General features: G+C 46.3%; 1 protein-coding gene across 1 annotated transcript; it reads left to right on the top strand.

Moving 5' to 3' along the window:
* Positions 1-2,641: 2,641 nt before the first annotated feature.
* On the top strand, positions 2,642-13,954 carry MTNR1B (melatonin receptor 1B; the record flags this gene model as incomplete). Its single annotated transcript, XM_080719186.1, has 2 exons — positions 2,642-2,849; positions 13,083-13,954. 2 exons carry the CDS (start codon positions 2,642-2,644, stop codon positions 13,952-13,954), a joined length of 1,080 nt encoding a protein of 359 aa, XP_080575312.1.
* Between the last annotated feature and the right edge of the window lie 3,108 nt (positions 13,955-17,062).

Genomic DNA, 17,062 nt, shown 5'->3' with positions numbered 1-17,062 from the left:
TCCCATCATAATGTCTACCCTGACTTCTCAGTTCCTTGACCTTCTCGACTCTAACAGCCTTTTATTCCTCTTGACTCCAGTGACTCACTTCTGTAACCACCCTGAAGGCCTTCATAGCCACGGGGTCTGCATCCCTCAGAAAAATCTCAGTTGCAGATTGGGAGTGCAGCTCAGTAGTACGGCACACACTTAGCAGGTGCAAGGTGTGTGTATATATATATACACACACACACACAAAGGGAAAGGAAAATTTTGAACAACTCACTCTTTCAAGACCACAACTTATTTTTTCCATTAACATACACAATTTTTGGAATTTCCAGGACTTCCAATGCCTTGATTTCGGCCTCTCTTATAGTCTTCAGCCCCTCTTCTTTCTCATCACTCGTTTAATGCAAATCCCAAGACCCATCTTCTCAACAGACCCTTGCACTGTGTTCTGACATTAACAGCTGCCTGGCAACCCCCAGTGCTGACTGAAGCCCACTCTGCCTTCTTCATGCTGGTCCTGAGCAGCTCCAAGTTGCTGATTAACAACCACCAACCAGGCTGACTGGTTTTGCTTAAAGTCATGCCCAGAGACATTCACTCTCCTGACATGCCTGCTATCCTCTCCGGTGGAGTGTTCTCACTTTCTGAAATGACATTTAATACCTTCCATTGTCTTCAAGCCTCCCCCACCCTCTTTCCCTGAAGCTTGGTTAATGTAGTAGCCTCAACCCCCAGAGAATCCAGAAGCCAAACAGGAACTCCCTCATCTCCCCAGCCCAGTCTAGAAGCATTTCTGATCTGAGTCTGCACCTGGCTTCTTCTGCTTCCTGTCTACGCTGGGGGCTGGGGCTCACTCCCTTCGCATTCTCATTCCCGGGGGCTCTAGGTGGGTTCACCTTGCAAGGCTTTCCTTCCAATCATTATCTGTGCTTTCTCCTGGATTATCAGCCTCCCTCTCCATTGTGTCCTTCCTTTCTGTAGGTTTTGGGGAAGAGTATAATTTTCCACAAAATAACATATAAAAAAATAAGACGGGCGTGGTGGCGTATGCTTGTAATCCCAGCATTTGGAAGGCTGAGACTGGAGGATCGCGGTTCACAGACAGCCTCAGCTACTTAGTGAGGCCCTCTGCAACTCAGTGAGACCCGGTTTCAAAATAAAGAATAAAAAATAGGGCAGGGGGTGTAACTCGGAGGTCAAATGCCCCTGGGTTCCATCCCCAGACCCGCAAAAAAAAAAAAAAAAGAAAGAAAGAAAAATAATATCCCAAAAGTTATTTTGTCCTCTTCTTTAGACAATTCCCATCCCCATTGTCCGCCACTGTTCTGATTTCTACTACAAGAGATTCGTGACTTAGGACTTCATGTAAAGGGAATTATATGGTAGGCACTGTTCCATATCTGGTTTATTCTGTCCAATGTAATGTTTTTGAGCTTAATCCATGTTGTTTGGGATATCAGTAGTTTTGATTCCTGAGTGGTAATCCATTGCATGGATATATCACCATCAGTTTATCCATTTTTCTGTTGCTGGAGAAACCTGGTTGTTTCCAGGCTTGGGCTATTATAAAAAGATTGCTTTGGACATTTTTGTACAAAAATTTTAGCGTAAATATACTTTGATTTTGAATTTTCTTAATTTTAACTATCTTTGTCATGGAATAAGCATGCATTTCACTTTATATGGAGCCAACGAGCAGCTGTTTTAAGAGGCTGCAGCATTCTACATTCTCATAAGGACAAATGTAAGAGAATTCTCTTCACCTCAGGTCCTGGACAAACTCAGGATTATCAGTCACTGTTAGTGATTTTAGTGGGTGAAAAAAGTGGAAAGACCAGTGCTTGGCATAAAATTAATCCCCAAAGAGGCTTTTAAGTATCGGTGTAAGCACTCAAACATTTGGAATATAGGACACCTGGATTCCTTCTTTCCCCTGGTCGTGCCTCACTCTTCATCATGCCCTACCCCCCCAAATCACATTATAATAATCTCCATTGCTGACTATGTATCTGCTTAAGTGTTATGTTCGTATCAGTTTGCATATACCTATTAAAGCATTGGCTTTCAGACAGAGACCTCACCAACTCATCCAGCAAAACAGAACAATCCCGCAATAAATAGCACGGGCTGGTCGTTTTACTTTTATTCAACTACTTTCCTCTGGAATCTGTCCCCACCACAGGAGTTATGTCCTCTTCGGAGCAGCAAAACCCCAACGTGGACCTTAAAACTTGCCCTCTGACAATGGGTGGCTCCAGATCAGGCACACCAGCACCTTTTCCCCTCTGAAAGCCGGGGGTCCCTACCTAGGCACTCTTTCTCCCTCCGAAGCTGTGGGGGAAGTGAGGGGCACGGCTGTGGCCGAGCTCTCGGGGACCCAGGTAGGGGCGCTGGCGGCGCGGTCAGGCTGTTCCCCAGCGTGCCGCTTAGGGACGCACTCCTTTCAAGTCCTACTTCTCCTCCAACATTTTCTCCGCCCCCTGCCCACGCTTAATTATCTCCTCTAGCTCACCAGTGGCCTCTTGCCCGCTGGTGCTGGGTGGGCAGGGGAGAGGGCGGCAGGAGCGCCTGGCGGAGCGCTGCGCCTGAGCCCGCCCTGCAGCGCTCCTGGGCAGCTAGGTGGCCGGAGCCGGGCGCGTCAGGGTCCGCGATGCCAGAGAACAGCTCTTTCTCCAACTGCTGCGAGGCGGGCGGGCTGGCCGTGCGCCCAGGCTGGTCGCGGTCCTCGGGCACCCCCCGAGCTCCCTGGGTGGCCCCTGCGCTGTCCACCGTGCTGGTCGTCACCACCGCCGTGGACGTCGTGGGCAACCTGCTGGTCATCCTCTCAGTGCTAAGGAACCGCAAGCTCCGGAACGCAGGTGAGCGTCTGGTACCAGCTGCTGGGGTCAGTATCTTCCCCTGACCCCGCGATCCGCAGCCCTTTCTCTCCCCAGCCCCCAGCACCCCCTTTCTCTTTGCTCTAACCCAGCCTCTAAGTTTGGTTCTGTTCTCAGAAGTTAGGGTGAGTTTGGTCCCCCCGACCCGCGGTGGTTCTGATCCCCGTTTCTAGCAGCTGCCCAGGGAGCTCTGGGCATATTAGTGCTAGTGTGAATGGGAAAGTTTGCTTTTTTTTTTTTTTTAATTTTTGTTCCCTTCTTTGAGCAGAGCGAGGCTCTGTGGAAATCAACGCGGCTGGATGTCTTTGCTACCTGTGGCGCTCCCACTTGGTCCTGCCAAATGGTGCCCTCATTTGACCACAGACATCTCAGGACCTTTGATAATCTCTCTCTCCCCTGCCAGGCGCTGTGACTGTGCTAGTACGTGCTTAGAGAATACTTGCTGAGAAATGAGGGTAGTCAGGGAAGCATCTGGTGGGCTTTGGGTCTAAACCCCATCTCCAGGCCATCCCTAGAAGGGGATTCTAACTGAGAGGGTGTAAATGCAGAAATCACAGGCTCCTCTTGGACCAAACTAGATTGCTCTGTCATAACAGGGTCTTTTCTGAAGACAGGGTATTTGTGAAGTTAACTGTGAAAATCAAAACAATGATTTGGCTAAATCGTTTTGCAATCCTGAAAATATGTTTCCCTTTCAATCCATTCTCATTTAAATTCTCCCCTGCCCAGCTCTCCCAGGGAACAAAAACAGAGGGAGAGAGTGTTTGAACTCTGGCTCTCACAGGTCATAGAGGGGACTGACCATTTCAGCCCGGGAAGGAGTTCAGTGACCTGTTCATTAATTTTGTAGTTTCCATTGGGCCTTGGTGGGCAACTTAAATACTGGTGGAAATTAAAATGGAAAGATGGCAGTAAAAAACAATTTAAGGCTTAAAGTGCTTTGCTAAGGTGCCACACCATTCAGAAAGGCCATTTTTACTAAATTATATATTGAGTAGCGAGGGGAAGGGGGGGCTGCAACTTGAGGATTTTTTGCCTAAAATTGGCCAATATTAAAAGTGTGTTCTTTTAGCTATATGTAGAACTTAGCATTATTAAGGCGATGTAAGCTTTCTAACCACTAGAATGTTTCAGTCACAATGACTAATATTATCTGGGATGTCTTTGGAAAGATGATGCTGTGTCTCTTAAAGAAAAACATATATTAGGAAAGAGTAGGTTGTGAGTAGAAACTACATTTAATATTTTTGTCTTATTGTCCTTTGCAGCAGCCACAGACATTCATTTCCTGCACCCAGAAGCAACAGAAAAGTAGCTCTGGGCTTTTCCCCCCATGGGCAAGATGGGCCCCCCAAGCTCTTAAACTTATGTTTTATTTTTTTGTTGTTGTTGTTGTTTTTTTGTTTGTTTGTTTTCACTGGAGATCAAACCCAGGGCCTGGGCATTGTGCTTGCAAAGGGAGTGCTTTGCCACTGAGCTACATTCCAGCCCTCCAAGTTCTTAAGGAAGGCATGGCAAGCTGGGGCTCTCTGCTCAGGAACTGGATTGCCTGCCATGAGAAAGATGGGTGAGGGTAATGGCCACTGCTCCTTCTGGCTGGTGGGAAAGAAGCCTCCCCTTCCTTGCACTCCACCTGGGCTGGCCTCTTTTGTGTTCCAGGGAGCCCTCAGAGAAACAACCTGTTGATCTGAGAGGGGAGTGAGTATGTTAAATTGCTGTCACATCCTCCACCCTGTCCTTCCTACTCCCTGAGGTGTCTGCTGCAGCCCAGCACCAGAACTGTGGTGTGTGTGTGTGTGTGTGTGTGTGTGTGTGTGTGTGTGTGTGTGAGAGAGAGAGAGAGAGAGAGAGAGAGAGAGAGAGAGAGAGAGAGAGATTGATTGATTCTGGGAAATGAACCCAGGGCCTCATGCAAATTAGGCAATTATTATTAGGCAAACACTTTGCTCCTGAGCTGCAACAAACCTGGGGGGGGGGGATTAAAACTATATCTAAATGTCATTCCTGTTGCATTGATGGCTGCTGCAGTTATGCAATTTAACCAGAATTTTGTGTTTTGTTTTCTTTTGTTTTTGATGTGCTAGAGGTAGAATCCAGGGCCATGAACAGAACAGGCAATGTCTACCACTGAGCTACCTACCTCTCCAGACCTTATGCAGCTTTTATATGACCATTGGTTTTACAGGTAATAGTGATGAAGTTGATAAAAGTTGTAGTACTGCCTTAAACTAAGTGATCTTTGTGAGTTGAGATTTTGAAGTATGCTTAAAATACTTTGAAAAGCCCTGTTTCAAAATTTAAAAAAGAATAAAAATAAGGGTGGGAAGTGTAGCTCGGAGGTAGAATGCCCCTAGATTTCATCCCCAGTAATGCAAAAAAAAAAAAAACCCACTTTGACTAGTTAACATCTCTCTCTCTCTCTCTCTCTCTCTCTCTCTCTCTCTCTCTCTCTCTCTCTCTCTCTTCTCTCTCTCTCTCTCTCTCTCTCTCTCTCTCTCTCTCTCTCTCTCTCCTTTTTATTGGTCGTACTTTGCATTGAACTCAGGGGCATTCCACCTCCAAACTCTACCCTCAGCCCGATTCTAGTTTGCTCAGACTGGTCCTGTATGATCCTCCTGTCTCAGCTTCTCAAATACTGGGTTTACAGGTTTGCACCACCATGCCCATCCATCTCACTCTTTATTCTTTATTAAGCCTTCTCTTACTGAAGAGCTTGGATTTAGTTTAAGAAATACATTATCTCAGACCTTTCTACACTTATGCCTGGCTCCTAAATTCATAGGCATTAAGAAATTAAGACATGGCATTGAAAATACATATATTTCCAATAACCAAAATACATAGCCCAAACAGATTACAGTATGCTTCTAAGGAGAAGGAGACTGCTGCTGCTGCTGCTGTTGTTGTTGTTGTTGTTGCTGTTGTTGTTGTTGTTGTTGTTGTTGTTGTTGTTGTTGTTACTGGGCATTGAAATTAGGGGCATTCATCCTCCAATCTACACCTTCAACACTATTTTATTTTTTATTTTGAAACAGGGTCTCGCTAAGTTTTTGAGCACTTGCTGGCTGAGAACACAAGTTCTTGCCCAGGGTCTACTGTTTCCATACTAGCAATGCTGAGAGCATGAGGTTACTGGTGGGATAGCCTGCCTGCGCTGGGGTTGTGCGCCCAGTTGAATTACAGCAGAGCCTGCAGTGTGGCCCCTTTCCCTTGCCTCTTCTCCTCTGAGTGAGGATGTGAGGAATGCATGAATCCATGGGATGTCCCAGACAAAGGCACTGAGAAGGCCTCCAGGGAGATGTTGAGTAGACCCACAGTCCCTGCCCTCCAGGTGGAGCCACTCTGCTTGGATGATGTCATTTGATGTCATGACATTTGACCTGCTGAGTGAGCTGAATTTAGAGAGTTCATTATCAGCAGAGGGACAAACTGGGCTACCTCAGACTCCCTCCATTTCTGAGCTTTCCAACCTCACATTTTGGCTGTGAATACCTTATTATCTCTTCACTAAGCAAAAAAATGGACACTTTTTAAAATCTCATAATTATGTCTTTAGCTGAATAATGAGGAAAGCTCTTAATCCTCTTAATTCCTCCCATGAAGCTCTCAGTAGCCAGGAGTAAAAAGGCTTTCATGTTTAACTGCCTCTATTTCCCAAACGTTGGGTTTTGTATTTAGATGTGATATTCTACAAAAACTAAGGTAATACTGAATATGGCTAATAAGTCTCACATAAAAGTCAGGGAGTTAGAAAGTAAAGCCGCAGGGAGTTCACAAATGACAAGCAGTGTCCTACCTTCTTCATCCATCACCAGTACTAGAGCCAGGCGTGTGGCGGGCTGTGCTGTGAGTGTGTAAGTACACACTGATGCTCACACAGTGATGACATCGCCCAATGGCACATTGCCAGAGCATATCCCCAAGAGCCCCATCATTAACTCATGACACCACCGTGACATTTTATCTCACGGTGATCCTGTTCTGACACATGAGCCTCTTTCTTGTTCTTTCAGTGCAATGCAATGAAACTAATAATATAAAAAATAGCTCTGATTAAAATAAGCTAACAATACAAACTGTATATTGTGTATAAGACACAAATCTCTTTTAAAGAAAAAAAAAGAAGAAACTTCAGCAATCTCCCATCAAAGGGATATCCCCTTCTAAGCCCCCCCCCTTTTCTTGAAGGCAAAGTAGATTGAGAGGGAGATTAGCAAGGCAGACTTTATCCTCCAATAAGCAGCAAAGTTGCTTTGATAACGTCACTGCAGATCTTCTAACTGCAGGTTCAGTGGACACTTTTCTGTTCTTTCTCGTTTGTGGGTGATGGAGATACTCTTTACACCCTTGCCTTCCACTCTCTTGACATTTCTTTTTCCTGGTTACCTCCGTCTCATTTTTTCTTCATCTTTCTCTGTTGTAGCTATGAAAAATGCATATCATCTGGGTTCATTTCCTTATCTATTTGATGGGAATCACACTATCAACCTCAAAGGATTTTTTGAGAAAAAAATTGAGTTTATTTACATCATTGCACATTATCAATGTAAGATGAGATGCCAATTTTTGTTCTTTTATCACTTTCAAGTTTAATTAAACTGATAAAGTGATACTCCTAAGAGTTTCCAAGAGATCTTTTTTGATAGTTATAGATACATTCATCTATTGTGTAATATCATCTCAATTATTTTTTAAATGGATTCTTCTTATTCTCTTACTTATATTTTCTCTTTCTTTCTTCCTTTTTTTTTCTTTCTTTCTTTCTTTTTTTTTGCAGTACTGGGGATGGAACCCAGGAACATCCTACCTCTGAGCTATATCCCCAGCTCTATTTCTTTTTATTCTTTATTTTGAAACAAGGAAGGTCTCACTGATTTGCAAAGGACCTCTCTAAGTAGCTGGAGTTGTCCTTGAACCACGATCCTCCTGTCTCAGCCTTCTGAATGCTGGGATTACAAGCATGCACCACTATACCTGGCTTCTTAGCGATATTTCCTCTCATTAAGCAACTGAAATATCCCCCATCATATTTTTATGCACTATTAGTTCATGTAGCAAACCTTTTCAAAATTATAGAAAAGAATATTTCAATTCAGCTCTCCTATGATTTGCCCTGGCACCCTGGGGTTTTCGTAAATAAGGTGACTTTGGAAGGAAAAAAATCTCTGCCCTCAGGAATTTAAAATCTAATTAGAAACTCAGTTTAAATGCATTGTCTTAGTATTTGTGAAGAATCAAGTTTTAAATAAATTATATGTTCAATTTCATCCAACTTGCTATCCTCAGAATGCAATTAGAATATCTCACATTATTCATTTGGAGAGTATTACCATTGCATATGGCCCTTCCCAAACAAGATCCTCTGAGTCTAGCAGCCATTCCAGGATGGAGGCCGTCCTGTTGCAGGGGCCTTGGTGACTTTGTCCAGTCCTTGACAAATCATCCTGCCTAGCTGACTCTATTCGCTTCCACTGCCCATAGCTCCAGTCTGACTTTGGAATTCTCTACTGTCCCCACCACCTGGTTCTGGTTTCCTTTCGGCTCTCACTACATCAAATAGCCACAGTTTCTGTGTGCTGGTGTCTCAATGTTAGAGACCAGGTCTTTCATTCCTTACTGTTTCCTGCCAAAGTATGATGATAGACACTTAATAAATGTATCACACATTTAAACAGATGGAAGGATAGAAAAAGACCCCAAGCTACGAAAAGTTTAGCCTTATTTACAGTGACAGATCATTTGTTGACTTTCTTATCACACTTCTTGTTATAGTTAGATATAGAAAGGCACCAGCTCATAAACTGGTGTTTAAAATTGATGTAATTAAGTCACAAGGGTTGTAATTCCAGCAATGGATAAATTCATTGTAATGGGGTTTCTCTAGATGGTGGCCTAGGCCAGTAGGGTGTGGCAGGGAAGGTGGTTTCCTGGGAGTGCGGCCTTGGGGATCATATAAGACTCCTTCGCCCATCTCCTTCTTGCCTCCAGCCTCCATGATGTAAGAGCACAGCCCGTGTGCTGCCCTCTCTCCACCTCCTGCTGCCATGTCCTGAGATCCGTGGTTCCTGGCCTCACATTGACTGAGCCTGGAGTAAGAAAATAAATCTTCTCTCTAAGTTACATGGTCAGTTTTTAGATGATAGCTATGGAAAATGCTGGACATAACACTCCTCGTTACATCTTGTTTTATTTACTTGTCTCTTCTATGAGACCATGAACTTCATAGGGAGAGAAATTGTATCTACCTTGCTCACTATGCTTCCCTAAACCTCTGCAGAAGTTAGAGCTGCTGTCTAGTAGCTACTCACAAATATTTGTTGAGTAAATGACTCAGGGAATATCTGTTTCGACATTGCCTTTTAGCTAAATGACCAGGGGCAGTTTAAATCTAACCAAACTCTTCTGAGCACAGAGGGTGAGTTCAGAGAAGAGGGGTAAGGGATAGAGGTAGCATTGCCTTCCAGGAATCTATCCGAGGAAGACTAGGTAGCTCAGCATCAGCTAGCTCTTTCCTGAATTGCCAGATCCCCAGTACGAAATAGATTTCCCAAGCCTGGTGCAGTGGCGCGTGCCTATAATCCCAACACTTGGGAGAATGAGACAGGAGGATCACAGGTTCAAGGGCAGTACATAGGAATTTAGTCAAATCCTGTTTCAAAAAATAAAATAAAATAAAAAGGGCTAGAGGGTGTAGATATCCCAAAAAGAAGGAGCCAGGAGATAAGAGAGAAGGGATTGTGGTGGTTGTATGTGAAGAGATGTGTTTGGCATAGGAATACTGGAAGGGGATTCCACATTAGTGAGCAGAGCCCTAATGGGGAGGCCTCTTTCCATTAATACACCCTTTCTAATGGAGGCAGATGGAAATGAGTCACGCCGCGACCTGTGATATGAATATTCATTAGGAGCTTTTGCACAGGGCTATGAACAGTGCTTTGTGCCAGCTGATTGATTCCTCACCTGTGGGAGGAAGAAATGCATGGAGAACTGGATCTCCTCTTGACTCATCCCACTCAGACCTAGCTCCTAACAGATGAGAGACAAAACAAGCCTCGCATTCACCTCATTTGGAATCTTGCCAAGAAAGCCTGGGGACAGTAAGAGCATTGGGCAGATGAATCTACAGCAGGGACTGTGTGATTCCAGCCTTTTAACAACAGCCGGAGTAATAGGGGAGAGTAATTGAATCACTTTCCACGTGGAGTCGAATGTGTTCTCCTCGCTATTTACAAGCTGTTTGAAGCCTCTGGGGCATTATTAAGGGCTGAGCCACATTAACACTGTGGAGCTTGACTCGGCTTTCCCAGGGAAACAGCTGTTGGAGCTGGCAGCAGCCCCCAGCCGCTCTTGACTTTGTCTGTGCGTGCCTCCAAGTGCCAAGAGCCTGTTTGCTGCTCATCCAGGAGCCTGTGCGCCCTGCAGGAAATGAGCTTCCTGTGTTGAAAAGAAGTGATTTGCTTTAAAGAAAAAGCCACATGGAGAGTGTGTGTAAATGGAGGAGGAGGGCTCCAAAAGGAAAAGAGAAAACCGACTGATGAAGAAACACTGGGCAGAGAAAGACATTCAGGAGCCTGCTCACATTCCTGTGGCCAGAAAATAGCAAAATTAAGATGATCCCAGGTTGCTTCCAAATTTCAAAAGAGCCCTTAAAATTCTGAGACAAGAGCCAAGTGTGATGGGGCATGCCTATAATCCCAGTACTTGGGAGGTTAAGGCAGGAAGGTCACAGGTTCAAGGCCAGCCTCAGCAACTTAGTGAGCCCCTGTTTCAAAATAAAAACTAAAAAGGACTGAAGGTGTAGCTCAGAGATAAAACAATCCTATGTTCAACCTCCAGTACTAAAAAACAAATTCTGAGACAGGAAGTAGTCAGGCTCCTGAGTTAGACAAAGTCAAGAAATTTGTAAAGAAATTCTCTCTCCCTAGGAACCAAGTGCCAGTTTGAGCAAATGAATCCAAGATAGTTACCATTGGAGACAGCCAAGAAGACCTCGGATTAAATGGAAAGGTGCCAACGCCCTCCATATCCAGAGCAGATGCGTGTTACTTCTCTGAAGTAGCAAAGAATTAAATAAAGCCAGGGGCTTTTTTTTTTTTTTTTTTTTTGGTGGTACTGGGGTTCCTGGAAGCCCTTCTATATCTGGGCTACACTCCCAGACCTATTTTTTTTTTTTTTTTTTGGAAACAGGGTCTCTTAAGCCAGCGCGGCTGGCTTCGAACCTGCGCAATCCTCCTGTCTCCGCCTCCCAAGCACGGGGATTACAAGCGTGCGCCACCACGCCCCACCAAACCAGGGGCTTTTTAACCTGTGAAGTCAATAGATCTGAGTAGAGTAGGAAGGGGCTGGCAGCTCTGCCTGAGCAGACTCACCTCCACCAGACATCGCAGATAAGTGCCGCTCTCACAGGCCCCCAGGTTGTCTAGAAGAACTTCTTTCTGTTCAGTTACACCCTGTCTCCCCTCAGCCCTGTCCTAGGTATGAATGCAGGGGAATTCAGTCCTGAGAAATTCCAGGAAGTCAGTAGACTTCTGTTGGTTCTGAGCAGTGTTGACTCAGTACCTCTGAGGTCAAAATAAGCCCTTCAAGAAGGATGGCCATGGATTCCCCAGGGTCCTACCCACAGGCAACATATTACAGTGGAATACTCTTTCAAGTATTCCATGTACTTTATGGAATGAAGGGGTGAAAACATGTGTGTGTCAGGACATGAAGGGCTGGAGGCAGTCCTTTCCCTATGCTGTCATTCAGTACGTGTATGGATGGGGTCTACCTTACCAGAAAGTCTGGTCCTGGGTGAGGTCCTGGCTGGGTGACTCTCAGCTTCCCTTTTTGCCATAACTCCTGTAATCTAGACTCAGGCCTGGCCTTTCTGGTTATTCTACCCTTGGTACCCTTTCCATCTGCCATCTAGAACCCTAGAGGACCCACTGCACAGTGAGGACAGGTGCATGGGTGCAGTGGAGCACCCTCGTCCATGCTGACTTGAGGGTTCCTTCTGTGACTTGGTTCCACCTGCCTTCTGTGTTCCATCACCCCAAAGTTGGCAGCTTGCATTCTACCACGTGGGAGGAGACCAGAAGATTTGGAAGACCGTGCTCTGGGCATGCTGTGCTACAAAGAACCCCCATGGGAGGGAGAGTTTGTTAGCTTTTGAGCATATAGTAAGTGCTCAAAAAGCATAGTTCTCTGTGAATGAAACAAATAGGATTAGGCACAGAGCTACTCATGCCCTGAGCGTCACGTTGAAAATCATACAAGTTCTTGATTCTTTATTCACAAGCTGGTGTTAGTCTTACAAAGCAGATCTTGTAGAGCACACCATTCTTTGGGGATGAGCCCTATCTCCTCCTCAGAACTCTGGCCCAGAACATGCCTAGAGCCTATCCACCGATGGCTGTGTGGTTTCCTGAGCTTCTCTCTGCCTGGCTAAATTTGATGGTGCTGCAGAAGGCTCCATTTAAAGAAGCAGTTTAGGAAGTTATGGGTATTCAGGCAAACAAGAGGCCCCCCAAGGCTGGAAGACAGAAGCACCCACAGTCCTCCTCACCCCAAAGGACAAGGACTCTGTCCTATTCTTTGTGTCTGTCAACAAGGTCATATGGCTGGGAGCATGAACCCTGGACAAGGCACACAGAATCCTGGAAAGACATAGTTCTCAATCTCAGAACCCTCTTCTCTCCCAGCTGTAAAATGCAGTTCACATGTTGGAAAACAACTCAAAGGCGCTTAGAATGTAGTATGTTAGCCAGTGTAGAGAAGTAGCAAAGGACTCTGTTGGAGACACACACAGGAAGTTAGAGGTCTGAAGAGGACAGTGGTGGTGATGGTGATTCCACATTCCTGATTTTCAGATTCTCCTCCTCCAGATTCCCTGTTACAATGATGCCAATCACCTGTGCATCTGTGCCTGGCATGGGAACAGTCACCGTTTGTAAGCACCCACTGTCCCCAGGCACTGTGCATCATTATTTCAGTCTCACATGTATACCACAAGGTAGGTATCATTATCCTCATTCCACAAACGATAAAGTAAGGCTTTGGGAGCCAGGGTAACTTGCCTCAGTTAGTGAGTAACAGAGATGCAATTTGAGGCCTCAACTCAATTTTTAAATGCTGCTTGATTTTCACTGTCAATGCTGAAAGTAACTCAGTGAAGACTGGAGGTTCTACAGATTGGCGTCTTGGCTAAATCTCCTTCCCTGTTTTCTGCCTCAGGTAATTTGTTCTTGGTGAGTCTGGCATTGGCTGACTTGGCGGTGGCCTTGTACCCCTACCCACTCACCCTCATGGCCATCTTCTATGATGGCTGGGCTCTGGGGGAGGCGCACTGCAAGGCCAGCGCCTTTGTGATGGGCCTGAGCGTCATCGGCTCCGTCTTCAACATCACCGCCATCGCCATTAACCGCTATTGCTGCATCTGCCACAGCGTGGCCTACCACCGGATCTGTGGGCACTGGCATGTGCCCCTCTACATTGGCCTCATCTGGCTCCTCACCCTGGTGGCTTTACTACCCAACTTTTTTGTGGGGTCCCTGGAGTACGACCCACGCATCTACTCCTGCACCTTCATTCAGACGGCCAGCGCCCAGTACACTGTGGCAGTGGTGGTCATCCACTTCCTCCTCCCCATCGCCGTGGTGGCCTTCTGTTACCTGCGCATCTGGCTGCTGGTGCTTCAGGCCCGCAGAAAGGCCAAGTCTGAGAGCAAGCCACGCTTGAGGCCGAGCGACGTGCGGAGCTTCCTAACCATGTTCGCAGTGTTTGTGATCTTTGCCGTCTGCTGGGCCCCCCTGAACTGCATCGGCCTTGCCGTGGCCATCAACCCAGAAGAAGTGGCTCCCCAGGTCCCAGAGGGTCTCTTTGTCACGAGCTACTTCCTAGCTTATTTCAACAGTTGCCTTAATGCCATTGTCTATGGGCTCCTGAACCAGAACTTCCGCAGGGAGTACAAGAGGATCCTCTCGACTCTCTGGAACCCACGGCACTGCTTCCAGGATGTGTCCAAAGGCAGCCATGCCGAGAAGTTGCAGAGCCAAGCTCCCCCTGCTGCTCATGCCCAGCACCTTGTGCAGGCGGACGCTCTCTAGCCTGGATCTGAAGCACAATACTAGCTGGGAGATAAACTTGTCTCAAGCGAGTCTTCTGCAGGGGTGCAATTCAGTAGCCTGCCTTGCCATGCTGTCCTGTTCCCATCCAAGCCCACGACTCATGGAACTTCATGCTACAGACAAGCACCCCATTGGCACCCTTGGTTTCTGGGGACTGATCCCCGCAGACACTCTCAGAAGCATGTTGGGGGCTCAGCATACCTGAGACCAAGGAAGGAACAGAATGTGAATAGGCCTGGCACAGGAGAGCTGGATTCCTCCCCGGGAGCTGCTCCTCATCCTCTGGCCTGACACAGCCACTGCTTTCTCCTGCTAGTTGGAATGAAAGAGCAAGGTCTGCAGTGCTGGAAGGTGGGTGACTACCAGGCCCCTGGGAGTGTGCAGTTCAGAAGGCAGGAGCTGCACAGCCTCCCCCAGTGACCTTTCCTACACACACACACACACACACACACACACACACACACACACACACCAATGCACAAATACACCCATGCCACATTCACACACATACAACACATCATAGATCCATCTATCTCCCCCTTTCTCCCTCCCTCCCTACCTCCTTCCCTCCCTCCCTCCCCTTCTCTTTCCTTCCCTCTCCCCATCCCTCTTCCTAAGTATTTGGAACACAAGGTTGCCCTGACTTCCTTTCCTGGTTCCACCATATTCAAATCCTATAACTGGGGCATCTTTCTCACCTCTTTTTTCCTCTGTTTACTCATCTTTGTGAAGGTCACACCAGCATCTACCTCCCAGAGATATTGAGAGGATTCACTGGGATAACACATCTGTGAGGTTGGGGACTGCCACAAGGCTAGCGCTTGGAAATCATTAACTCCTGTTATTCTCCAGACCAATTCAAATGAGGTACTCTTGAAGGAAAAAAAGAAACATACAAAAACAGAAAGGTAGCCAGGCGTGGTGGCTCATGCTTGTAATCCCAGCATTCGGGAGGCTAAGACCGGAGGATCAAGGTTCGTGGACAGCCTCAGCTACTTAGTGAGGCCCTCTGCAACTTAGTGAGACCTTGTTTCAAAATAAAAAGAATAAAAAATAGGGTAGGGGGTGTGGCTTGGAGGTCAAATGCCCCTGGGTTCCATCCCCAAACACCCCCCCCCCGGCAAAAAAAAAAAAACAGAAAAAATAGGAAGGTATCCTGTCCTGGTGGTGCACACCTCTAATCCCAGGAATTGAGAGGCTGAGTCAGGAGGATCGAAGGTTCAAGGATAGCCTCAGCAACTTAGACTCTCATCAAACTACTGAAATTTTGTTTTCAAAAACAAAAATAAGCCAGGCATGGTGGTGCACGCTTGTAATCTCAGCATTCGGGAGGCTGAGACAGGAGGATCATAGTTCACAGACAGCCTCAGCTACTTAGTGAGGCCCTTTGCAACTCAGTGAGACCCTGTTTCAAAATAAAGAATAAAAAATAGGGCTAGGGGTGTAGCTCAGAGGTAGAATGCCCCAGGTTCCATCCTCAGTACTGCAAAAAAAAAAAAAAGCAAAAACAAAAATAATGAGGGCTATGAGCTCAGAGGTAGAACACTCCTAGGTTCAATCTCTAGTACCCACCCCCCAAAAATAAAACAAGAAAGGGAGGAAAGAGAATGGAGTTGGGGTTACTGTCATAGGGGAAGGCAGCTCTACCCCAGTTCTTTTTATGCTTCTGAATCTATGCACATTATATTTGTGGAAATCTCAGATCTTCATTTAGCACCAACAGATTTAGCCTTTTGCTTCAATTCAAATATTAGCTGAATGCCTTTTGAGGGCTTGGTTCAACAGAAGCCAACACCATGTTACCTACCCTCTGAGAGATCAGACTCTGTTGATGAACTAGTATCATTGAAGAATTTGGGGGTATTTTTATTTTCTCTGTACCAAACACTGTGGCAAATGATTGGTGTGCATTATTACACTTAATCCTCTGGAAACTCTTGGAAATAGCTGTTACTCATCTTCATAGTAAACACAAAGTGAAATGATTGCCTGAGTTCACAGAGCTGTTCAGTTCAAAGCTGGGGGTATAGCCCAAGTCTGTCTGATGGCAGCACGCTCTTGTGTCCATGTCTCAGAATGGTGGCAGGGACAAACTGCAGTGAGCCATGTACCACAAGCCCATAAGGTGCATGGAGCCTGCCAGGAGAGAGAAGTTATCTCAGCCGGCCAGTGGCTCTCCTGGATAAAGAGCCTAGGGTTTACTTGGTGTGCTGAGCTCTCAGCATTGTGCTAGCTTCTCTCCCTTCCAGTCTCATGTGAAGACCCTAGGATGGGTGCTGGGCTTAGTCACCTGGGAACTCAGGTGACTAAGTAAGTCCTCTAGGCCCCACCAAGAAGATTACAACTGTGGAGTTCTGGGGAAGGGCCTGGGAATCTGATTCTGATAGTAGATGTCCTCAACCAAATAAATGGCTAGGAACTGGAAACATAGACATTGTCCTTATTGCACTGTTGGACCAAGGATGGAGAGTCTCACTCAGAGAGGGCTTGCAGTTCACACCTGGGTCTGAAAGAGATGTGCATGAGTAGTGAGCAAGAGTCCTAAAGCTCCTCCTTGAGCTGTGGCCACTTTTCTTGGCTGGATGGAGATGGAGACCAACCTGGCCAGGCAGGCATTGTTCTCCCCACTCACTGCCTCTTCCTACAAGGCATCAAGTGTGGAAATTTGCCCTGACTCCAGATTTGGAGGACAGGGAGGCACTGGTTTTCTGGCAAAGGGCATCACCTCTTCTTCCTCTTATGTGTATCTTTTAGTGCTGAACTGAGCACATGGAACATGCTCTGTAACAAGGTTTAAAGGAACAAAACCTCTCTTCTGTTTCCTGGGTCCATAGATGTTGACTGGCTCACCAGGGCTCAGCACCGACAGCCCATTAACTGAGACTTTTTCTCGTATCCTTAGGTTTTTGGTGACGAACCAAGATTCGAGAGAGTGAAGAGCGGGGACATCAGGCAAAGTACCCACTCGGTGGAATGTCTTCACACTGCAGGCCCTGGCTTTAAATAAAGATGATTTTGCAAAAATGATGTGGGGACTATGCATCTTCTACCTTGTTGACTCTGGTCAGTCTGGTCAGAGGTGCTACT

Source organism: Muscardinus avellanarius (assembly GCF_963383645.1).
Source record: "Muscardinus avellanarius genome assembly, chromosome: 1".
Classification (NCBI taxonomy): Eukaryota; Metazoa; Chordata; class Mammalia; order Rodentia; family Gliridae; genus Muscardinus; species Muscardinus avellanarius.
Note: the sequence above shows the minus strand (reverse complement) of the source record. Positions and strands in the feature narration are given on the sequence as shown.